The following is a 17214-nucleotide window of genomic DNA, read 5'->3' on the forward strand; positions in this document are numbered from 1 at the left end:
CTTAGACTCCCAGTAATTTCCATTTAAACTTCGCTACGCTAACAGTGATTCAGACTTGTTTTGTGTTAACAAACAGTGACAAATCTGGCCGTATTGTCCGCTGAAAAGCGGTAGGAGCCAATAAAAGAGAAGAAGAAGAAGAAGCACACTTCGCGTCTGACAATCGTACTGACGCGACGGTAGTCTGCGCGAAATGATGATCATGGTGATAATGATGATCATGGCGTATTATGATGATAAAGAATATCTCGAACACTTCAAGTAAGTAGAATTTCATTGTTTAATATACTCATTTGCTCTTTTATTTTATCAATTTTCTCTTTTATATTACCTTTTGTACTGCCTACTTTTTCCTTACTTACACTTGGAAAATTTTTGTACTTTTATTAAAAAAGGTCCTTGTTAAAATTTTTGTGTAAAGTAATCAACACATGTGTGGATTTAATAGGCCAGTCATATTAGACATCGAACCTTTCAATCTTCCCAGATTCCCAGGTTGCAACAACCATGAATTTCTTTGATTTGAGGTGCTCATCTCAGATGATAGATGATGTGTGATTTTTTGAGGATTTTTAATTCTATTTTAAATGACGGAAAAAAATCATCGGCGCAACATAAAAAAAACGACGAAATCGAGAGTTTTCGGGATCCGAGTTTCGGAGTTTGATGGCGCGTACAAGCTAAACGACTGACTTGACGATAAATGTTGTTCAAATCATTATTGTAGATAATTTTATGCTCTACAAAAAAGGTATGTATAGTTAGTTAGTTACCCTATCTTACTTAGTTTTCAAGATATTTGAGAAAAAATAAAAAGAATCGTATTTTTTGTTGATAATATTGTTAATAACATTTTATTCCCCGTTAATTTTGCGAAGCAAAATAAATCCCACTTATAGCACCTCAAATCAAAGAAGGTTGCAACCTGGGAAGATTAATTGGAAGATTCAATGTCTAATATGACTGATCTATAATATATGCCCCTGCTATGTTAATTAAACTTAACAAATTTAAAATGTAAAATTATTAAAATAATTTAAAAAATATGTTAAAGTAACACAATTAGAACATATTTATTAAATGTATTTTTTTATATTTTTAGGGATCTTATCATCAATAGATTAAAGGTGATAATAATGATAATAATTACCCTGAGATTCTTAGAAGCATGTAGTAAGTAGCATGGTCTATAATTAAATTACCAGACAGGATGTTCTGTTTCAATTTTGTTTTTTTTTTTTGCAGAAAAATTGGAGAGGCTTAGCAGCGCTACGCCTGGAGCAAATAAAAAATTAAATAAAAAAAGACGGTCAAGACGGAACGGAGGAAGTAATATGCATTTAAACTCTGGCGGAGGAAGTTATTCTTTATATTTAATTTCTTTCCTGAATATTGTTTCCTTTTTCCGGTATTTTTTTCCTCATCTTTTTTCTTCTGTCCAAATTCGAGTTTATTTTTCTCTTCTTCTAATTTTTCTTTTTCCTTCTGTCCAAGCTTGAATTTATTTCTCTGTTCTTCTAATTCTCTTTCGAAATTTATTGCTACCGTTAGCAAAAAATCATCCCATCCGTCTTCCAATACTATAATTTTTAAACCATCAATTAATCATATATACTCCGATACTCGTATATATTAATATATGTATTGTTCGAATAGTTTATAAGCAGGATCGTAACAGCAAAATGTAAAAACCGGAAACAGGATTTGACAAATGTATAGTTGTGTAAAGTCTGGCAGGCTAAACTGCTATGTAAGCACCAGAAGGTGAAGCATTAATAAATATATATATATATACTCGTATATATTTAAAAAAAAAAAATATTTAAAGAAATATACATAATAAAAATTAATTAATCAATTATTGTTTTTACTTACAATTTCTCAATTCTTCTATTTCTTTATTTTTGTTCGTTAATTCCTCCATTTTAATCGAATATTTCGCTTAAAATATATTTTACAACGTATCGTGATAAATTATCAAAATGACATATAATATGTGAAACTAGCTTATAATGACAAAAGAGTGAATTGATAGCAAGTCAGCATGTATTCTTATATAGAAGGAAGGTTGATATTTAAAAACTTGTAAATAATAATATAAATATAAAAATACCAGTATACATATACATATATATGTATATATAATACCGGTAACCAATATATAGAAGATAATACAAGTAAAAGAATTCTAGATAAATGAAAAAAATATAAGTACCTAATACTTTTGGCCAAAGCTGTATATGCATACTTGTTTGGCGTAACGAGTTGTACATGATTTTTCCGATGAAATTACAAGCGCAACAAATGGTAATGATTACAAGTTACTATCTCACGAGCTTGCATATAGTATTCGGTTATAATAGAAACTGAAATGACAAAATATGAAATATCCGACATCACAAATACAACGGAAGATTCAGGAAAAAACGTTAATATTTTTTATATTTTTATCAAAAAATAAAAGCTTATTATCTAACTGGTAAGAGTATAATAAAGAGCCCATTATTTACACCGTGTAATCATTTATAATCAAATACCACGCGAGCCCACAGTGGCTCGCAATTGTGACCATTTAATATGCTTCTAATTTGAGCGAAAGATATGTGTACAAATCGTTATGCAAACGAGAATATATGTATTGTTCAATTATTCACATACTATAAGGAAAATAAAAAACGTAAGTATATATGACACCTTTTTATTACATTTATAATTCAAACAAATTTTCGCAGAAAATATAATTGTCATGGCTTTTAAAATAAACATGGTAATCTATTAAATCTTTTTGTTTTATACAAAAGAATTGGTCCTGTTCTAATATCTTGTATGTGTTACGGGCAAAGTCCGCATGGTGTGCAGTGTCGGCATTGCCCGGACAATGTCAGCATTGCACAACGCGACTGGGCAAAGTAGTTTATTAACGGACATTGCCCGGTTTGATGTGGGCAAAGTTAACACTGCCCATCCAGCGATGGCAATGTCAGCAACTATTATCACTTTGCTCGGTTCCAAGTGGGCAATGTCGACAATGCTAAATCTCCGTGGACTAAGCTGCGCTACACTGTTAAATTCATAGGGTTAAATTAAACTCAATTTTGAGTAATTTTTAACTATTCCATAGGTCGCCACTGCTCCTACTCAATATGTAGTTAATTTAACTAAAACAATGTTAATTTGACTAAACCAATGGAGTTAAAATAATCCTATTTTGTTTCGAACTAATAAATTTTGACGCACATGGTAGTTAAAAATAACAAAATAAATCTAACTCATGGTATTGGTTTAAATTTCATCCTCTAACCTTTAACAGTGTATATGGTAGATGTCAGGCTCAAAGACCGAAAACGCTCACTGAGCGAAAAAACCGACCACAACGCGTTGTGGCATATTCAAAAAGGTCACAACGCAAAATTCGTATCGTGGCACTTGTAAAAACGCTCACAACGCGTTTTGGCAATGTAAAAATGCCACAATACGTTGTGGACGCTTACTGATGCAGCCATGACGCGATGTGGATGTTTTTGATTACATGCGTGAACTTTCCACACGGTAAAAGTTGTAAACCCATGTAGCAACTCGTCTCACGTGGAAGGTGCGTATGCGTGGAGGCAGTAAGTTCCGCCCCCCTGCGGGGGGCTCTACTATCGTTAAACTAGACACATAGTGTGCCTTGCAAAGTACATGCGTGGACTTTCCACGCGTGTAAAGTTGTAAACCCGTGTGGTAACTCGTCTCGCGTGGAAAGTGTACGCGTGGAGGCAGTAGGTTCCGTTCCCCTGCGGGGGGCTCCACTACCGTTAAACTGGACACATAGTGTGCCTTGCAAAGTACATGCGTGGACTTTCCATACGTGGAAAGTTGTAAACCCGTGTGGCAACTCGTCTCGCGTGGAAACGGAGACTCTCCCCTGCCTACATAAGGCTAACTGTTAATTTTCGACATTATCCACGTGGAACCGAGCAAAGTCCGCAATGAGATAATAGTTGCTGACATTGCCATCGCTGGATGGGCAGTGTTAACTTCGCCCACATCAAACCGGGCAATGTCCGCTAATAAACTACTTTGCCCAGTCGCGTTGTGCAATGCTGACATTGCCTGGGCAATGTCGACACTGTACACCATGCGGACTTTGCCCGTAACATATATATAAACTGTAACTATATTATCTCAATATAAAATATAGTTGTCTAAACAAAAAGCGAAATCATTACTTATTTCAATTTCATAAAGAAAAATAATTTCACAAAGAAAAAGAAAACTGCAACTCACTTCAATTCATTGTACACTTAGTCGTTTTCAGTTGTATTTGTTGTGAGCTTCTTCAATAAATGTTCTGTATTTGAAAATGATATGTCCCACTGTGTTTGGAACTTGTATAATCCTTTTTGTATGAGCATCCATAAGTGTTTACTAGCATCCGGACAGTTAATTTTCAAGACATGGAAAGCTTTGAAACAAATATCGAAAGCTTCTAATGTTGATTCCGTCGAATATAAAACGTCATCGATCGTGACATATGAGTGGTCCACGTTTTCTATTGATCCCACCAATTATTACATAAGGTTGTACAGATGTTTGTGTTTCTTTTGCTTGATCGCTAGCTTCTTGACGAATCTTCGTAATATCAGCAGAAGTCTAGAACAAAATATCCAAATTTTGTTTTTTAATAGAACATATAAGTATCGAAATGAAAACTTTAGATATCAATATACTAACAGCTACATATTTTATCATGATATCTCTTAATAAAGCAATGGAGGGTTTATTATAGTGTTTCTTTGTCACAGAACATTTTTGTTTAACCTTTTGCTTCGGAGGTATAAGGACTTTATAATAATAGTATAGATAAGTGAAACATCGATATGATATCAATCAAATTAGGGAGCAACTCTATTTTAATGTATTATATATAAGCATCAAAATTACATCAATTTAAAAAGAACAAAACCCATGGTCAAAAAGTCTTGATGACTAATCTGACCAAATAGCCAATGGTCGATTTGTCATGACAATAATTACCCATCACATGCCCTTGTATCCTTTCTCGATTGTTCACATGTTTGAGGATCCAAATCAACTGTTTCCTGACTTTGACATTCTGCGGTAGGATTCGTGTTATAATCCGTTGAAATTGAAGTGCCTGGTCTGCACAGAAATATGGAGTAATTAAAAATGGAATTATTTAAAACATTAACGTCGTAAGTTATTCTTTTGCAAAAGAGTAAATATTTAAATATTAGGATATTATTATATTGTATGATATAAGCAAAACGAATAATTACTCATTAAGAGCGCCTGTTCTTTCTGTCGTTTCTCTAAATGATTGAACGGGCAAACCAGATAGTTCTCCACTTTGACGTTTCGCAGTAGGATCCATATAATCCGCTAAACTTGAAGTGCTTGATCTGCATTGAAATACGGTGCAATTAGAAATGGCATTATTTAAAATATTAACGTTGTAACTTACTTTCTTGCAAGAGAGTAAGAATTAATTTAAATATCAAGACATTATTATATTGTGTGATATAAGAAAATCGAATAATTACTCATTAAGTGCGCCTGTTTTTTCTGTCGTTTCTTTAATAAATGACTGAACAAACAAACCAGATGTATCTTGACCTTGACGGCGTGCAGAAGGACCCACATTATCATCCGCTAAACTTGAAGTGCTTGATCTGCATTGAAATACGGTGCAATTAGAAATGGCATTATTTAAAATATTAACGTTGTAACTTACTTTCTTGCAAAAGAGTAAGAATTAATTTAAATATCAAGACATTATTATATTGTGTGATATAAGAAAATCGAATAATTACTCATTAAGTGCGCCTGTTTTTTCTGTCGTTTCTTTAATAAATGACTGAACGAGCAAACCAGATGTATCTTGACCTTGACGGCGTGCAGAAGGACCCACATTATCATCCGCTAAACTTGAAGTGCTTGGTCTGTATAGAAAAGTGGTGTGATTAAAAATAGAAAAAAGTAATAATTATTAAAATACTACAACTGTATGTATTACTTAATGCTATTATGTACTTATTGACGTGAACCGTAATGGAGTGAAATTTTATAAGTGAAAGTGAGTAGGAGGAAAAAAGAAAAAGAGATAGATAGAGAGAGAGAGAGAGAGAGAGAGAGAGAGAGAGAGAGAGAGAGAGAGAGAGAGAGAGAGAGAGAGAGAAGAGAGAGAGAGAGAGAGAGAGAGAGAGAGAGAGAGAGAGAGAGAGAGAGAGAGAGAGAGAGAGAGAGAGAGAGAGAGAGAGAGAATGTTTTATACCTCAAATTTCTGTAATGCTAATTTTAAGCAATTAATGTCTAGACTGAATATATAATTAATAGATAAGTGAAACACGATATAAAATTGATGATTTAAAATTAAGTTAGGGTCAATCGCTATTTTAACGTAATTGTTCTATTCCAGCTTTAGTTGAGATGAAGAAATATACATATATTCACACGAACAATTTCATTAGGCTATCAAAATTTTGTCCTGACCGTAAAGTGGACTAATTAAACTTATGATATTTTGTACGTTAATTTGATTGTATGTTATATCCGTCGTGTTTCACTTATTTATTGTTTATATACGTCGCCTGAAAGAGACGTTTTCCTAATATATAATCTATAATAGAGACTGTCTTAATGTGAGTCCGTGTATGTCGGAATCGTTAACTCAAAATATTCTGCGTTTCGCGTCTTTTCCTCTTGACGCTGAGCGTGTATAGGTTATCGATTTCGGGCAACGGTTGGATTAAATTATCGATAATATTACCCACGATATTCATATTTAGCCCGTCGTCAGCCACAAATTGCAGAAATACATTTAAAGGATCCATATTTCACGTTATTTACACTTAAGATAAAATACACGTAGATCAGATGTCGAGTGGTAGATATCGACCGCTCACTCAGCAAAGCATTCAGCGAAAAACAGCGCTGGGAGAGGGAGCGATCCCGCCATCCCGCAACAATGTTATGCATTGAATGCGGCGTGTCATGCATCATCAATATGGCGGTGAATCTCGAGGAGGAGCAGAGCTTACGCGAGTGCGAGGAATACGTGCCGCGAGACAGGGCACGATAAGACGTCGTAAAGCGCCGCGCTATCGACCACCGCCACGAAACGTCGTCGTCGTCGTCGTCGTCGTCGTCATTCACAGTTTTCGTCATCATTGTCTTCCCGTTGACGGAAGGCTACTCCGAAGAAGCGTCACTACCTCAAGAAAATGCGTTGAGAGAATCGATTGCGATCCGAGGCACCTATTAGGTATGCATACCAAATATTTTGTATTAAAAATAGAACAGTTAACAATTAATAGCAATTTATAACAATTTTACTACACAGGGTAAATCATTGAAGGTGTTAGAGGTTGATATTTATCATTGAGATCATTGTCTAACGAAATTAATTTTTTTTCATCCGTTTCAATACCAAACAGTTGCTAAAAAATAAGAATTTCATATTTCGTTCAATTTCAGAAATATTAGCCTGTAACACCTTTAGTGATTCACCATGCATATAAATATAATTTTACTGAACTATTGTAGTAATAATATAAATATCAAGTAAACTTGTATAAATTGGATTTATTTTTATACATATAGGATAGAACAAAGCTGGAATTATACCGCGTGCATTCAGTCATTTATTGGACGAATTACGTTTGTTGGAAGCACAAGAATAACACAGTACGAGTTTGCTTTCTCGAGTTATATAATATAGAATTTGACTTGCTATATACCTAATGATGGTGCAACTAAAATAAGGTAATATTACTGCATTTTTGCTAAGAAATATGAAAAAGAGATTATATTAGGATGATTATTTTAGGCTTTACTTATGAGGATGCTACAAGAAAGGGTTCAATGATCATTCATGGATTAGAGGGACAAGTGTACACAATAAAAATGAAAACGAGCGTAAAGCCTGTGATTAGTCAAGCTTCTTTACGCCATACGCCGGTACGCCGTACGCTGGCTCCATGGGACTTCACCCTGAATGTTGACGAGAACAGAAACACAGGTAGGCGATTGTCGTCGGTACAAGTAAAGTCGTTAAGGATATAAGTAAGAAAGAAGTAGGCAGTACAAAAGATAGCATGGAGAAGGAAATTAATAAAATAAAAGAGCAAATAGCTCAAATGAGTGTATTAAACAATGAAATTCAGGAATTGCGTGCGAAACAAACAAAATTTGACTTAGGAATTAAAAACTTTACGTGTAATGTATAATAGAGAACGGGGAGAGAATTCGCGCGATAATGAACATACAGAGAGAAACCAGCAAAATGTATTAGCATCAAATTTATTAATAGACATGCAAAGATTTAATCTAGATGTTAAAATACCAAAATTTTGTGACGAGGATAAAAAACATCCAATTGAATATATAAATAACTTGGAAAACTATTTAAACGCGAGAAATTTAGTAGAATCAGCGAAAATGTTAGTAATAGAAAATAGTCTTAAAGGTAAAACGAAAGATTGGTATTGAACGGTAAAGTCGTTAATAACAACATTTGAATCTTTTAAAGAGTGTTTCAAAAAAGCATTTTTTTCTATACCTATTCAAATAAAAATAAAAGAGAGATGGCAAGAAAGACAATTTATAAAAAAGGATAGCTCATTAGAAATGTATTTTGCAGAACAATTAAAACTTGCTCAATACTTTGAACCTAAAATGATAGATTTTGAAATAAATTTTAAAATTGCCAAGCAATTACCGTGGAGAGCTCGTGAGGCACTTGCGGGAGCGGATTTCGAAAATACAAGTACAATTATAAGTATAAGATTGCAATATCTTGATTTAAATCCTAAAGATGATAGCGAAGATTATGATAGTGATGCAAGTGAATCGGGGCATGGCCAAGTCAGGAAATTATCGGTTAGAAGTAATAATAATCAGAATAAACGAACTAATATGAAAAATCAGTCACAGTAACAGTAATAAATTTTCAAACCAACAAGCCATTACTGACCCAGTAATCGCGGATATCAACAAACAAGTAGTCGTGGCTGGGGAAATCGATATAGGAGCGACAAATAACAAAACAAAGATCGGTACGGTAATAATCAGTTTCGAAATAATACACAACGGTGTCCTAATAATAACTATAATAGAAGGCTAGACTTTGTATAAATACAAGAGATTATAACGCTCAGCGACAACGATTTAATGTAAACAATCAACGAGTAAGTAGTAATTATCAACAATCGGAAATACCGAATAGACAATATAATATAGAGATGCGATCTTGCGAAATGCTCAGCGCGGGTACTCCATGGTCAAATGGACAAAATAAATGCTCAATCAAATTATAATTATAATAATAATATACAAAATGCTTCACAGGATTCCCGGCCCTCTTATACTCAACAATTTTTGTTTTTTTTTTTAGGGTCATCACCCGGACATCAATTTCCCAAAGCATTAAGGCGCGCTTTTCAGAAAAACTCGAGAAAATCGACTTTGAAGAATTCCGAGCGCGCTATGTACACAGAATTTTAATTTTAATGTAAAATTTATCAAATCCATGCTAATTAACAGATATTTAATCATCGTTTTCAATGAAAAACTTACATCTTCTTATTTTGAATTGCCACTCGCTTGAAAAATCGTACTTTGTATTCAAGTAATTTTGAAATTCGAATACTTATATAATAAATTAAAATTTTGGTACAAAAATGAAAAACGTCAGGTAGAAAATAAAATACTTTTATATTTTTGAAAATTACGAGAAAATACAGCGCAAAAATGATATTAATAAAAATATTGTTCAATTTTTAAAAGTGAATTATATGATATGAAATATATAGTATAAAATATATTGTATACAGTCGTTTTACACGTCAATATTGTACGAACCAGGATGATATTCATCGTAAAAGCAAGGGAAACAGTAAGTTTCACGGCATCTAGCACACCGTACGAACGCAGATATTTTACAGGCGCAAGGTTTTTTTAAAATTTCTATTGGAAAACATACTTCATTAACGTTCATAAAAATGTCTCTGTCATCACAAAGGTTTGAAGCAAACCACGCGTATCGAATCATGAAGATTGCATTAAAATTAAATCTATTGTACATCACCAGCTGTTCTCTCCAATCTTTAAGAACATGATTCGATACGCGTGATTCGCTTCAAACATTTGTGATGACAGAGACATTTTTATGAACGTTAATGAAGTATGTTTTCCAATAGAAATTTTAAAAAAACCTTGCGCCTGTAAAATATCTGCGTTCGTACGGTGTGCTAGATGCCGTGAAACTTACTGTTTCCCTTGCTTTTACGATGAATATCATCCTGGTTCGTACAATATTGACGTGTAAAACGACTGTATACAATATATTTTATACTATATATTTCATATCATATAATTCACTTTTAAAAATTGAACAATATTTTTATTAATATCATTTTTGCGCTGTATTTTCTCGTAATTTTCAAAAATATAAAAGTATTTTATTTTCTACCTGACGTTTTTCATTTTTGTACCAAAATTTTAATTTATTATATAAGTATTCGAATTTCAAAATTACTTGAATACAAAGTACGATTTTTCAAGCGAGTGGCAATTCAAAATAAGAAGATGTAAGTTTTTCATTGAAAACGATGATTAAATATCTGTTAATTAGCATGGATTTGATAAATTTTACATTAAAATTAAAATTCTGTGTACATAGCGCGCTCGGAATTCTTCAAAGTCGATTTTCTCGAGTTTTTCTGAAAAGCGCGCCTTAATGCTTTGGGAAATTGATGTCCGGGTGATGACCCTCAAGTACAGTAAGTACAAAAAAAACAAAAATCCGTTAGCCTGAAGGTCCCCTTGTCAGACAGTTCCAAAGACGTAGCTATCTGGATCGCCTTTTCGAAATTTAAATCTCTTGTCTCCAGCAGCCGGGATTGTGCACGTTTGCTTGTAAGTCCGTACACTGAAAAAAATGTCTAGTAAATCATTGGTTGTAATAATTCAGACTTGGTTAATGTTACCAAGAACCTTGGTGAAATATATAGTTTCAACTGAGTTTATCTTTTATGTAGAATTAAATTTAGATTTTAAATCGAAATCGTTTCCCGAATAATTAAGGAACAATTTGACTGGGTTTTATTAAGTTAAAATGTCATCCCGAACACAGAAAAACTGTCTCATTTTTGTTTATGCCGACTCTCTCCTTTTGTCTCGGGGCCTCAGCGCGCGAGATAAACACCTGGGACAAAGCAAGAGATTTCAGCGAAAACAGCTGATCGGTTGTCGACTCCGAAATCAGCTAAGTTTAAACTAACTGAATTTTCGGGATGTCGGCGGCCGATTGGCTCGACAAATTTTTCAGCTCGTTGCCGGGGATCTGGAGTTCGCGAGACGCGCGAGTATAAAACCCTCCCGGACTTCCGCGCGTGGCCGCGCACTCGATTATAATCCGGAGCGACAGTATTGTTATATAGAATTATCGAAACGATAGCTTGTCTTTCTCAGCGATTACCGAGAGACTTTCGTGGCTCGCGTCAAGTCTCCGATAATTCGGTACGCCCCGTGGCCAGCGGAACTGAGACCTTTCGGCGTTTGCGAATTAGCAATCAAATTCGTGGCTCGCGGACTCGCGTAACCGTAATCCATGGTCGCGAAATGTACATTAAAAGACTGTAAATATTTGTAAATAGACTTATATTAAAGGACTGTGTAAATATACTTACAGACTTAAAGACAATTTCTCGCATTAAGCCCTTCTTACGCCTCATCTCCGATTCCTTCCTCCGTCGCACACAATAATGTTCTTTAAAGAAGTATAAATTCTTCTTTCGAGTACATGATAATACTACTACCTGTCAAGTGTATACATGGGTCTGAGACGTCCAGTGCAAGATTTGACTTGTTCGGCATTCAGCAATATATTTATCTTTTGAAGCGGCTTTGGGTCCTTTGATTTCTTCCTCCACCCACTTTTTTAGAGGAGAAAGCCAGACAGGCAGGCTTGCTGATTCAAATTACAAGCAGATGTTGTTTTGGCAGGGAGATCCACGTAAGTACCTAAAGGGATAATTTTGTAATATTGCAAAATGTAAAAATTAATATTATTATTGGATTCTTTTCATTATTCTATATATAAAAGTATTAAAGTAAAGTCATCGAAAAGTGAATACTTTACGAGGTATTTCATATCTATAAGTACTATTATATAAAATCCTTACGGGTGGTGTATGTTTGTGCGTTTTTAACTTAAAAACTATTGGACCGAATTTTTACCACAAGTATATAAAATAGGGGTAGAATTTTCCGGAAAGTGCTATAGAGTGTGTAGTTTTTCGTTACCGATTTTCTGGAAACTGATTTTTTTAATTTTTTTAATTCTTACGGGTGGTGTAAGTTTGTGCGTTTTTAACTTAAAAACTATTGGACCGAATTTGTATTAAAACCATATAAAATAGGGGTAGAATTTTTCAGAGAGTGCTATAGAGTGTGTAGTTTTTCGTTACCGATTTTTTGGAAACCGATTTTTTTAATTTATCTAATTTTTCGGGAAATAATTGACCAAATCTCAAAGAATTATAGATCAAACAAGGGTAGAATTTTCCGGGGAGTGCTATAAAGTGTATAATTTTTCGTTACCGATCTTTTTGGAAGCCGGTACCGAAATTTTTTCAATTTTTCGGGAATTAATTGACCAAATCTTAAAAAATTGTATATGAAGTAGGGATAGAATTTTACGGGGAGGGAGAGAGGGAGAGAGGGAAGGAGGGAGAGAGAGAGAGAGAGAGAGAGAGAGAGAGAGAGAGAGAGAGAGAGAGACTATTTGCGTGTCTTATTACATATGTCCTCCGGGGCGAAGCCCGGGTAACCAGCTAGTTTTATATTAAAAGTATTATAACAAAATTTAAAATATCTCAGGAAATCCTTGATGAAAAAGAGCTTTGTTATAGTGTTTTGAAAACGTCTTGACAAGGGCTACAAGAATATGCAATAAAAAATAGGGGGTTCCATTCAAGAAAACTTCGATTATATTGACACGGCCTTGAAAAGATCATTCAAGGTCAAGTCTATATTTTTATCGTCTCCCTCCTTTTATGTCCTACAACTTTTATCTAAAACATTTTTTTAATAAACTAATACTTTCTGAGATAAATAGCATAATAATTAAAAAAATTTTTTTTTTTTTTTTTTTTTTTTTGAGGTTATAAATTTGTATTTTGCCGCGTTTTTTAACGTTTGTTTATAGGGACTTTGAACAATATCTTGAATATTATTTATATGTATTTATAATTGAATTTTGATACATAGTATACCTATTGATTTTCCAATTGAATTATTTCTGTACAAAGAGATGAATTTTTGTATAAAAATCTTGATTCTTGATTCTAAACAGGTCCATTCCTTTAGAATTTTTATTTCCTAAATAGAATTACCTTGGGCAGTTGGTATGTGTTAACTTTCCTAGGTAATTTAATTTCTATGAATTGGTAATATTGTGTAAGTCTTTTCTCTTTTTCTCTCCAAAAGGAGAGGAAAAAAAAGGAAAGATGCAAGAAGTTCCACTAAAAAGAACTATGAAGGAGTTAGTCAAAAAAAGAACAAGTGACTTTACTTTCATTCTTGACTTTGAGTCCTTTAGATATACTTTAATATCTTTATACATAGAATAATAAAAGGAATTAATTGTTGTAAAAAAAAAACAGAAAAACCTAGTTTAAAAAATTAGACTGCATTTTGTAAAAACATTTAATTTTGCAAAATTACAATATGTACAAATATATACTTTTTATTTTTAAATTATTATTTTTTTATTATATTATAGTATACAACTAATTAAAATAATATTTGTTTATGTCAATTAAAATTTAAAGATTTTTACAGAATTATTTATAAATTTAAAACATAAGAAATCCTAGAAAAATAGAACTTTTCTCACCAGGGTTTAAATTATAAAAATAATTTAAATCCAGGTAACTGTGGTAATCAATCATTGACTTAGGGAGAATTCATACCTTAGCAGAATAGCAAAAAGCAGAAAAGCAGCAGCCAATCAGGACTTGTCCTGGTAGTAAACAGAATGTACTGTGCATGCATACTGTAGTATATGCTTACTACCATTACTACCATGAGTATAAAATATTGTTTATTTTTCATTTTTAATGAATTTTTGAAAAAATTGAAGCTGTTTTTGTGAGATTATATATGTCTGCATAAAATTTATCCAGACAAATTTATTTATATATTTATATATATGTATTTTAATCATAGTTTTTTCTTTTTATAGATATTCTACAAAAAGAACCTGTCATTAAAACCTTGTTCCTGTTAAAAAGATTTTCTCCTGTTTTCTGTTCCTGTTCCTGTTCTTCCGCTTTTTTGATTTAAAGGTAAATAATAATTTTATCTATATATATATATATATATATATATATATATATGTATAAAATATTGTTTATTTTTCATTTTTAATAAATTTTTGAAAAAATTGAAGCTGTTTTTGTGAGATTATATATGACTGCATAAAATTTATCCAGACAAATTTATTTATATATTTATATATATGTATTTTAATCATAGTTTTTTCTTTTTATAGATATTCTACAAAAAGAACCTGTCATTAAAACCTTGTTCCTGTTAAAAAGATTTTTCCCTGTTTCCTGTTCCTGTTCCTGTTCTTCTGTTCCTTTTGATTTAAAGGTAAATAATAATTTTCTCAGAAATTTATATTGTTACTAATATATATATATATATATATATATATATATATATAGTGTATTAGTAACAGCTAAAGAAAGTAAAAAATGTTATAGTTTCAAACGTTTAATTTAAGTATTTTAACGTTTTATTTAGGTATTGAAGTCAAAATTACTCTTACTATTGGGAAAAAAGGAGAAAAGAAATAATAACGAAAGAAAGAAGGAAGGAAGGAAGGAAGGAAGGAAACTTACTGTTAATATTAACGAAACCAGACACTTTGTAAAACTTCGAAATCTCCTATGTGTTCTTTTTCCTTCTTCTTTTGGATCGTATAACAATAATCTGTAATGCTTCTATCATTCTTTTATTTTCTTTTTAAAATTTTTCAGTTTTATAAATTGTTTATCATTTTTACATCTTAATAAACTTCTTACACATATTTTATAACTTATTATGACATTTTATTGCCTTATTTATAAACGTTATTTGTAACGTTATTTGTTATTTATAAGAATATCTTTTTTTTTTATTAAAAAATATTGTATCTCTTGCTTTGATAATAAATGATATAAATTTAATGCTCTACACATAGAAAAATAATCATTTTACGTAAAATAAAATAAGTAAGTGCTTTTCTTGATTTTAAAATGATTATTTTTCTGTGTGTATAATCTATATATTCTATAAAAAGAGAATCTATAATCTATATATATTATATAAAATGAAAATTTATTTTAATTTTATAATAATATAACATATAACTTTTATAATAAACAAAATAATAAACTTTTATAACACTATAACATAGAATTATAATTATAATTTGAACCTAATATTTAATTTTATAATAATGTAACATAATAAATTCCATTAGAAAGAATTCCTCTTTTTCTCTATCTGAAACATAAATATTATAATTATATTTTAATATTGCAAATTGTATTTTTTTAAACTTAATCTGATTTCTTTAGTTACGCTAATTGTTGTACTTTTTAAATATTAAAATTAAAATAAAATTGCATATTTTAATAGACAGGTATTTTTAAGTTCAAATTTAAATATATTAAATAATACTTGATTAAAAATACTAGATTAAAGTTTTTAAAAATATAAGTATAAAATGTTAAGTAAATTATTTGTTTTTTTTTTATAATTGTAATTTAATCTTTTTTTACATAGACATAGAAAATTACGAGAATGCAATATGCACATAAAAATTAAAATGGTTTTATCTAAAGAAAATGCTGCTTTAAAAATATACTTTTTAAGCAAGTGCAAGTATAGTTAGGTTTATAAATATGTATGTAATATATATATGTATATAAAGAATATCTGATTATAGTTATAATACTGCTTATTGTGTAGGTAATATGGCTGAAATAACATAAAAAAATTCTTTACCGTTTTGCAACTTAATTATTGCAGAAATCACAAAATAATAAATGATTTTTCTATTTAATTTAATCAATACTTATTCATGAGCGATATATATGTTATACTTTTTATCATTCACAAATATTTATATAAGTATATGTTTATATGAGTACAATATAATTAATTTAAATTAACAATTATAAGAACAAATTAAAGTACAAACTATTACTCTTAAATACATATTGTATTACATTATTCTATAATATTAAATTTCCAATTTACTTGTTGTGATGTACTTTCTTCATTTTTTCTTTTCTCTGGTATTTTTACACCTTTTAATAACATCGGAAATGACATACGTCCACTTAATTTTCGTACATTATTTAAGTCATTAACAAGTAAGTACACTGGATCAACTGTAAAATTATGTAAATAGTAAATTATATAAAACTGTTGTTTTTAGAGATATATGGATAATATAATTTTATAGCTAAAAGAAAAGATTTAAAAAAAATGGTGTAAATAAGATAAAAAATAATAGATATATTAATTTGTTATTATAACATTAAAAAATATAGTATAAAATAAAAAGAAAAGAAAAATTACGAACTAAGCATTGCAGCCAATAGGTCAAATAAAAAAAGTATTTTAATGCTTAAATCAATCTGTAAATGTCGATATAAGAAATATAAATATGTAATATAAAGTATTTATTAGTCGGCCTGACTGGCAAGGCCTGACTTGATAAGGACCCAAAATAAAGGTCGAAACGTCGTTATAATTATTCAATTATTGCCAGTCAGGCCGACTAATAAATATTTTATATTATTTTATTACTGGCGAAGGATTATTTTTGAATAAATATGTAAGTTGACCAACATAATTAGTAATATTTTAAAAATGATAGATGAGATAGAAGAAAATATCATAAGACAAAATTGAATGCTTTTAAGTTTTAAGTATTTTTGTACATGATTGTTGTAAAAAAAATTAGTTTTGTTTTTTGGGAATCTCATATTTTTAGGAACAATAATTAACGCATTGATTGATTATTGATGTAATAATTGATTGCTTTAATTGTCTTCTTTATCTGTACAATTCTATTCAAGCTTACTAAAAATTATCATGTTTGCAAATTAATTATTTTTAATATTTTGTAATATGAAATATTTTGGG

At 30.9% G+C, this 17214-nt stretch overlaps 1 protein-coding gene and 3 long non-coding RNA genes across 7 annotated transcripts; 3 read left to right on the forward strand and 1 right to left on the reverse strand.

Moving 5' to 3' along the window:
- The first annotated feature begins 34 nt into the window (after positions 1–34).
- On the forward strand, positions 35–1800 carry LOC139775274 (uncharacterized). The gene is made up of 3 exons (XR_011718786.1): positions 35–261; positions 1103–1173; positions 1246–1800. It is a non-coding gene; the product is annotated as an uncharacterized lncRNA (long non-coding RNA).
- An 882-nt stretch (positions 1801–2682) lies between these two features.
- On the reverse strand, positions 2683–7169 carry LOC139775253 (uncharacterized). Of its 4 annotated transcripts, none has more exons than XM_071711101.1 (6): positions 7044–7169; positions 5817–5945; positions 5547–5675; positions 5283–5405; positions 5020–5145; positions 2683–4635 (listed from the first exon to the last, which is right to left on the reverse strand). In XM_071711101.1, exons 4-6 carry the CDS (start codon positions 5375–5377, stop codon positions 4554–4556), a joined length of 303 nt encoding a protein of 100 aa, XP_071567202.1. In that variant the 5' UTR covers positions 5378–5405; positions 5547–5675; positions 5817–5945; positions 7044–7169; the 3' UTR covers positions 2683–4553. The 4 variants fall into 4 exon arrangements, with proteins under 4 accessions (XP_071567202.1, XP_071567201.1, XP_071567200.1 ...); XM_071711100.1 differs by lacking the exon at positions 7044–7169 and adding an exon at positions 6777–6934; XM_071711099.1 differs by lacking the exon at positions 7044–7169 and adding an exon at positions 6773–6934.
- Positions 7034–9844, forward strand: LOC139775254 (uncharacterized). The gene is made up of 3 exons (XR_011718777.1): positions 7034–7267; positions 7606–7767; positions 7832–9844. It is a non-coding gene; the product is annotated as an uncharacterized lncRNA (long non-coding RNA).
- A 103-nt stretch (positions 9845–9947) lies between these two features.
- LOC139775255 (uncharacterized) lies at positions 9948–15242 on the forward strand. Its single transcript, XR_011718778.1, has 3 exons — positions 9948–14354; positions 14561–14664; positions 14818–15242. It is a non-coding gene; the product is annotated as an uncharacterized lncRNA (long non-coding RNA).
- The last annotated feature ends 1972 nt before the right edge of the window (positions 15243–17214 follow it).

This window comes from Temnothorax nylanderi, unplaced genomic scaffold, assembly GCF_030848795.1.
Source record: "Temnothorax nylanderi isolate EJ_2023f unplaced genomic scaffold, tnyl_v1.0 TNYL_tig0095_pilon, whole genome shotgun sequence".
Taxonomy (NCBI): domain Eukaryota; kingdom Metazoa; phylum Arthropoda; class Insecta; order Hymenoptera; family Formicidae; genus Temnothorax; species Temnothorax nylanderi.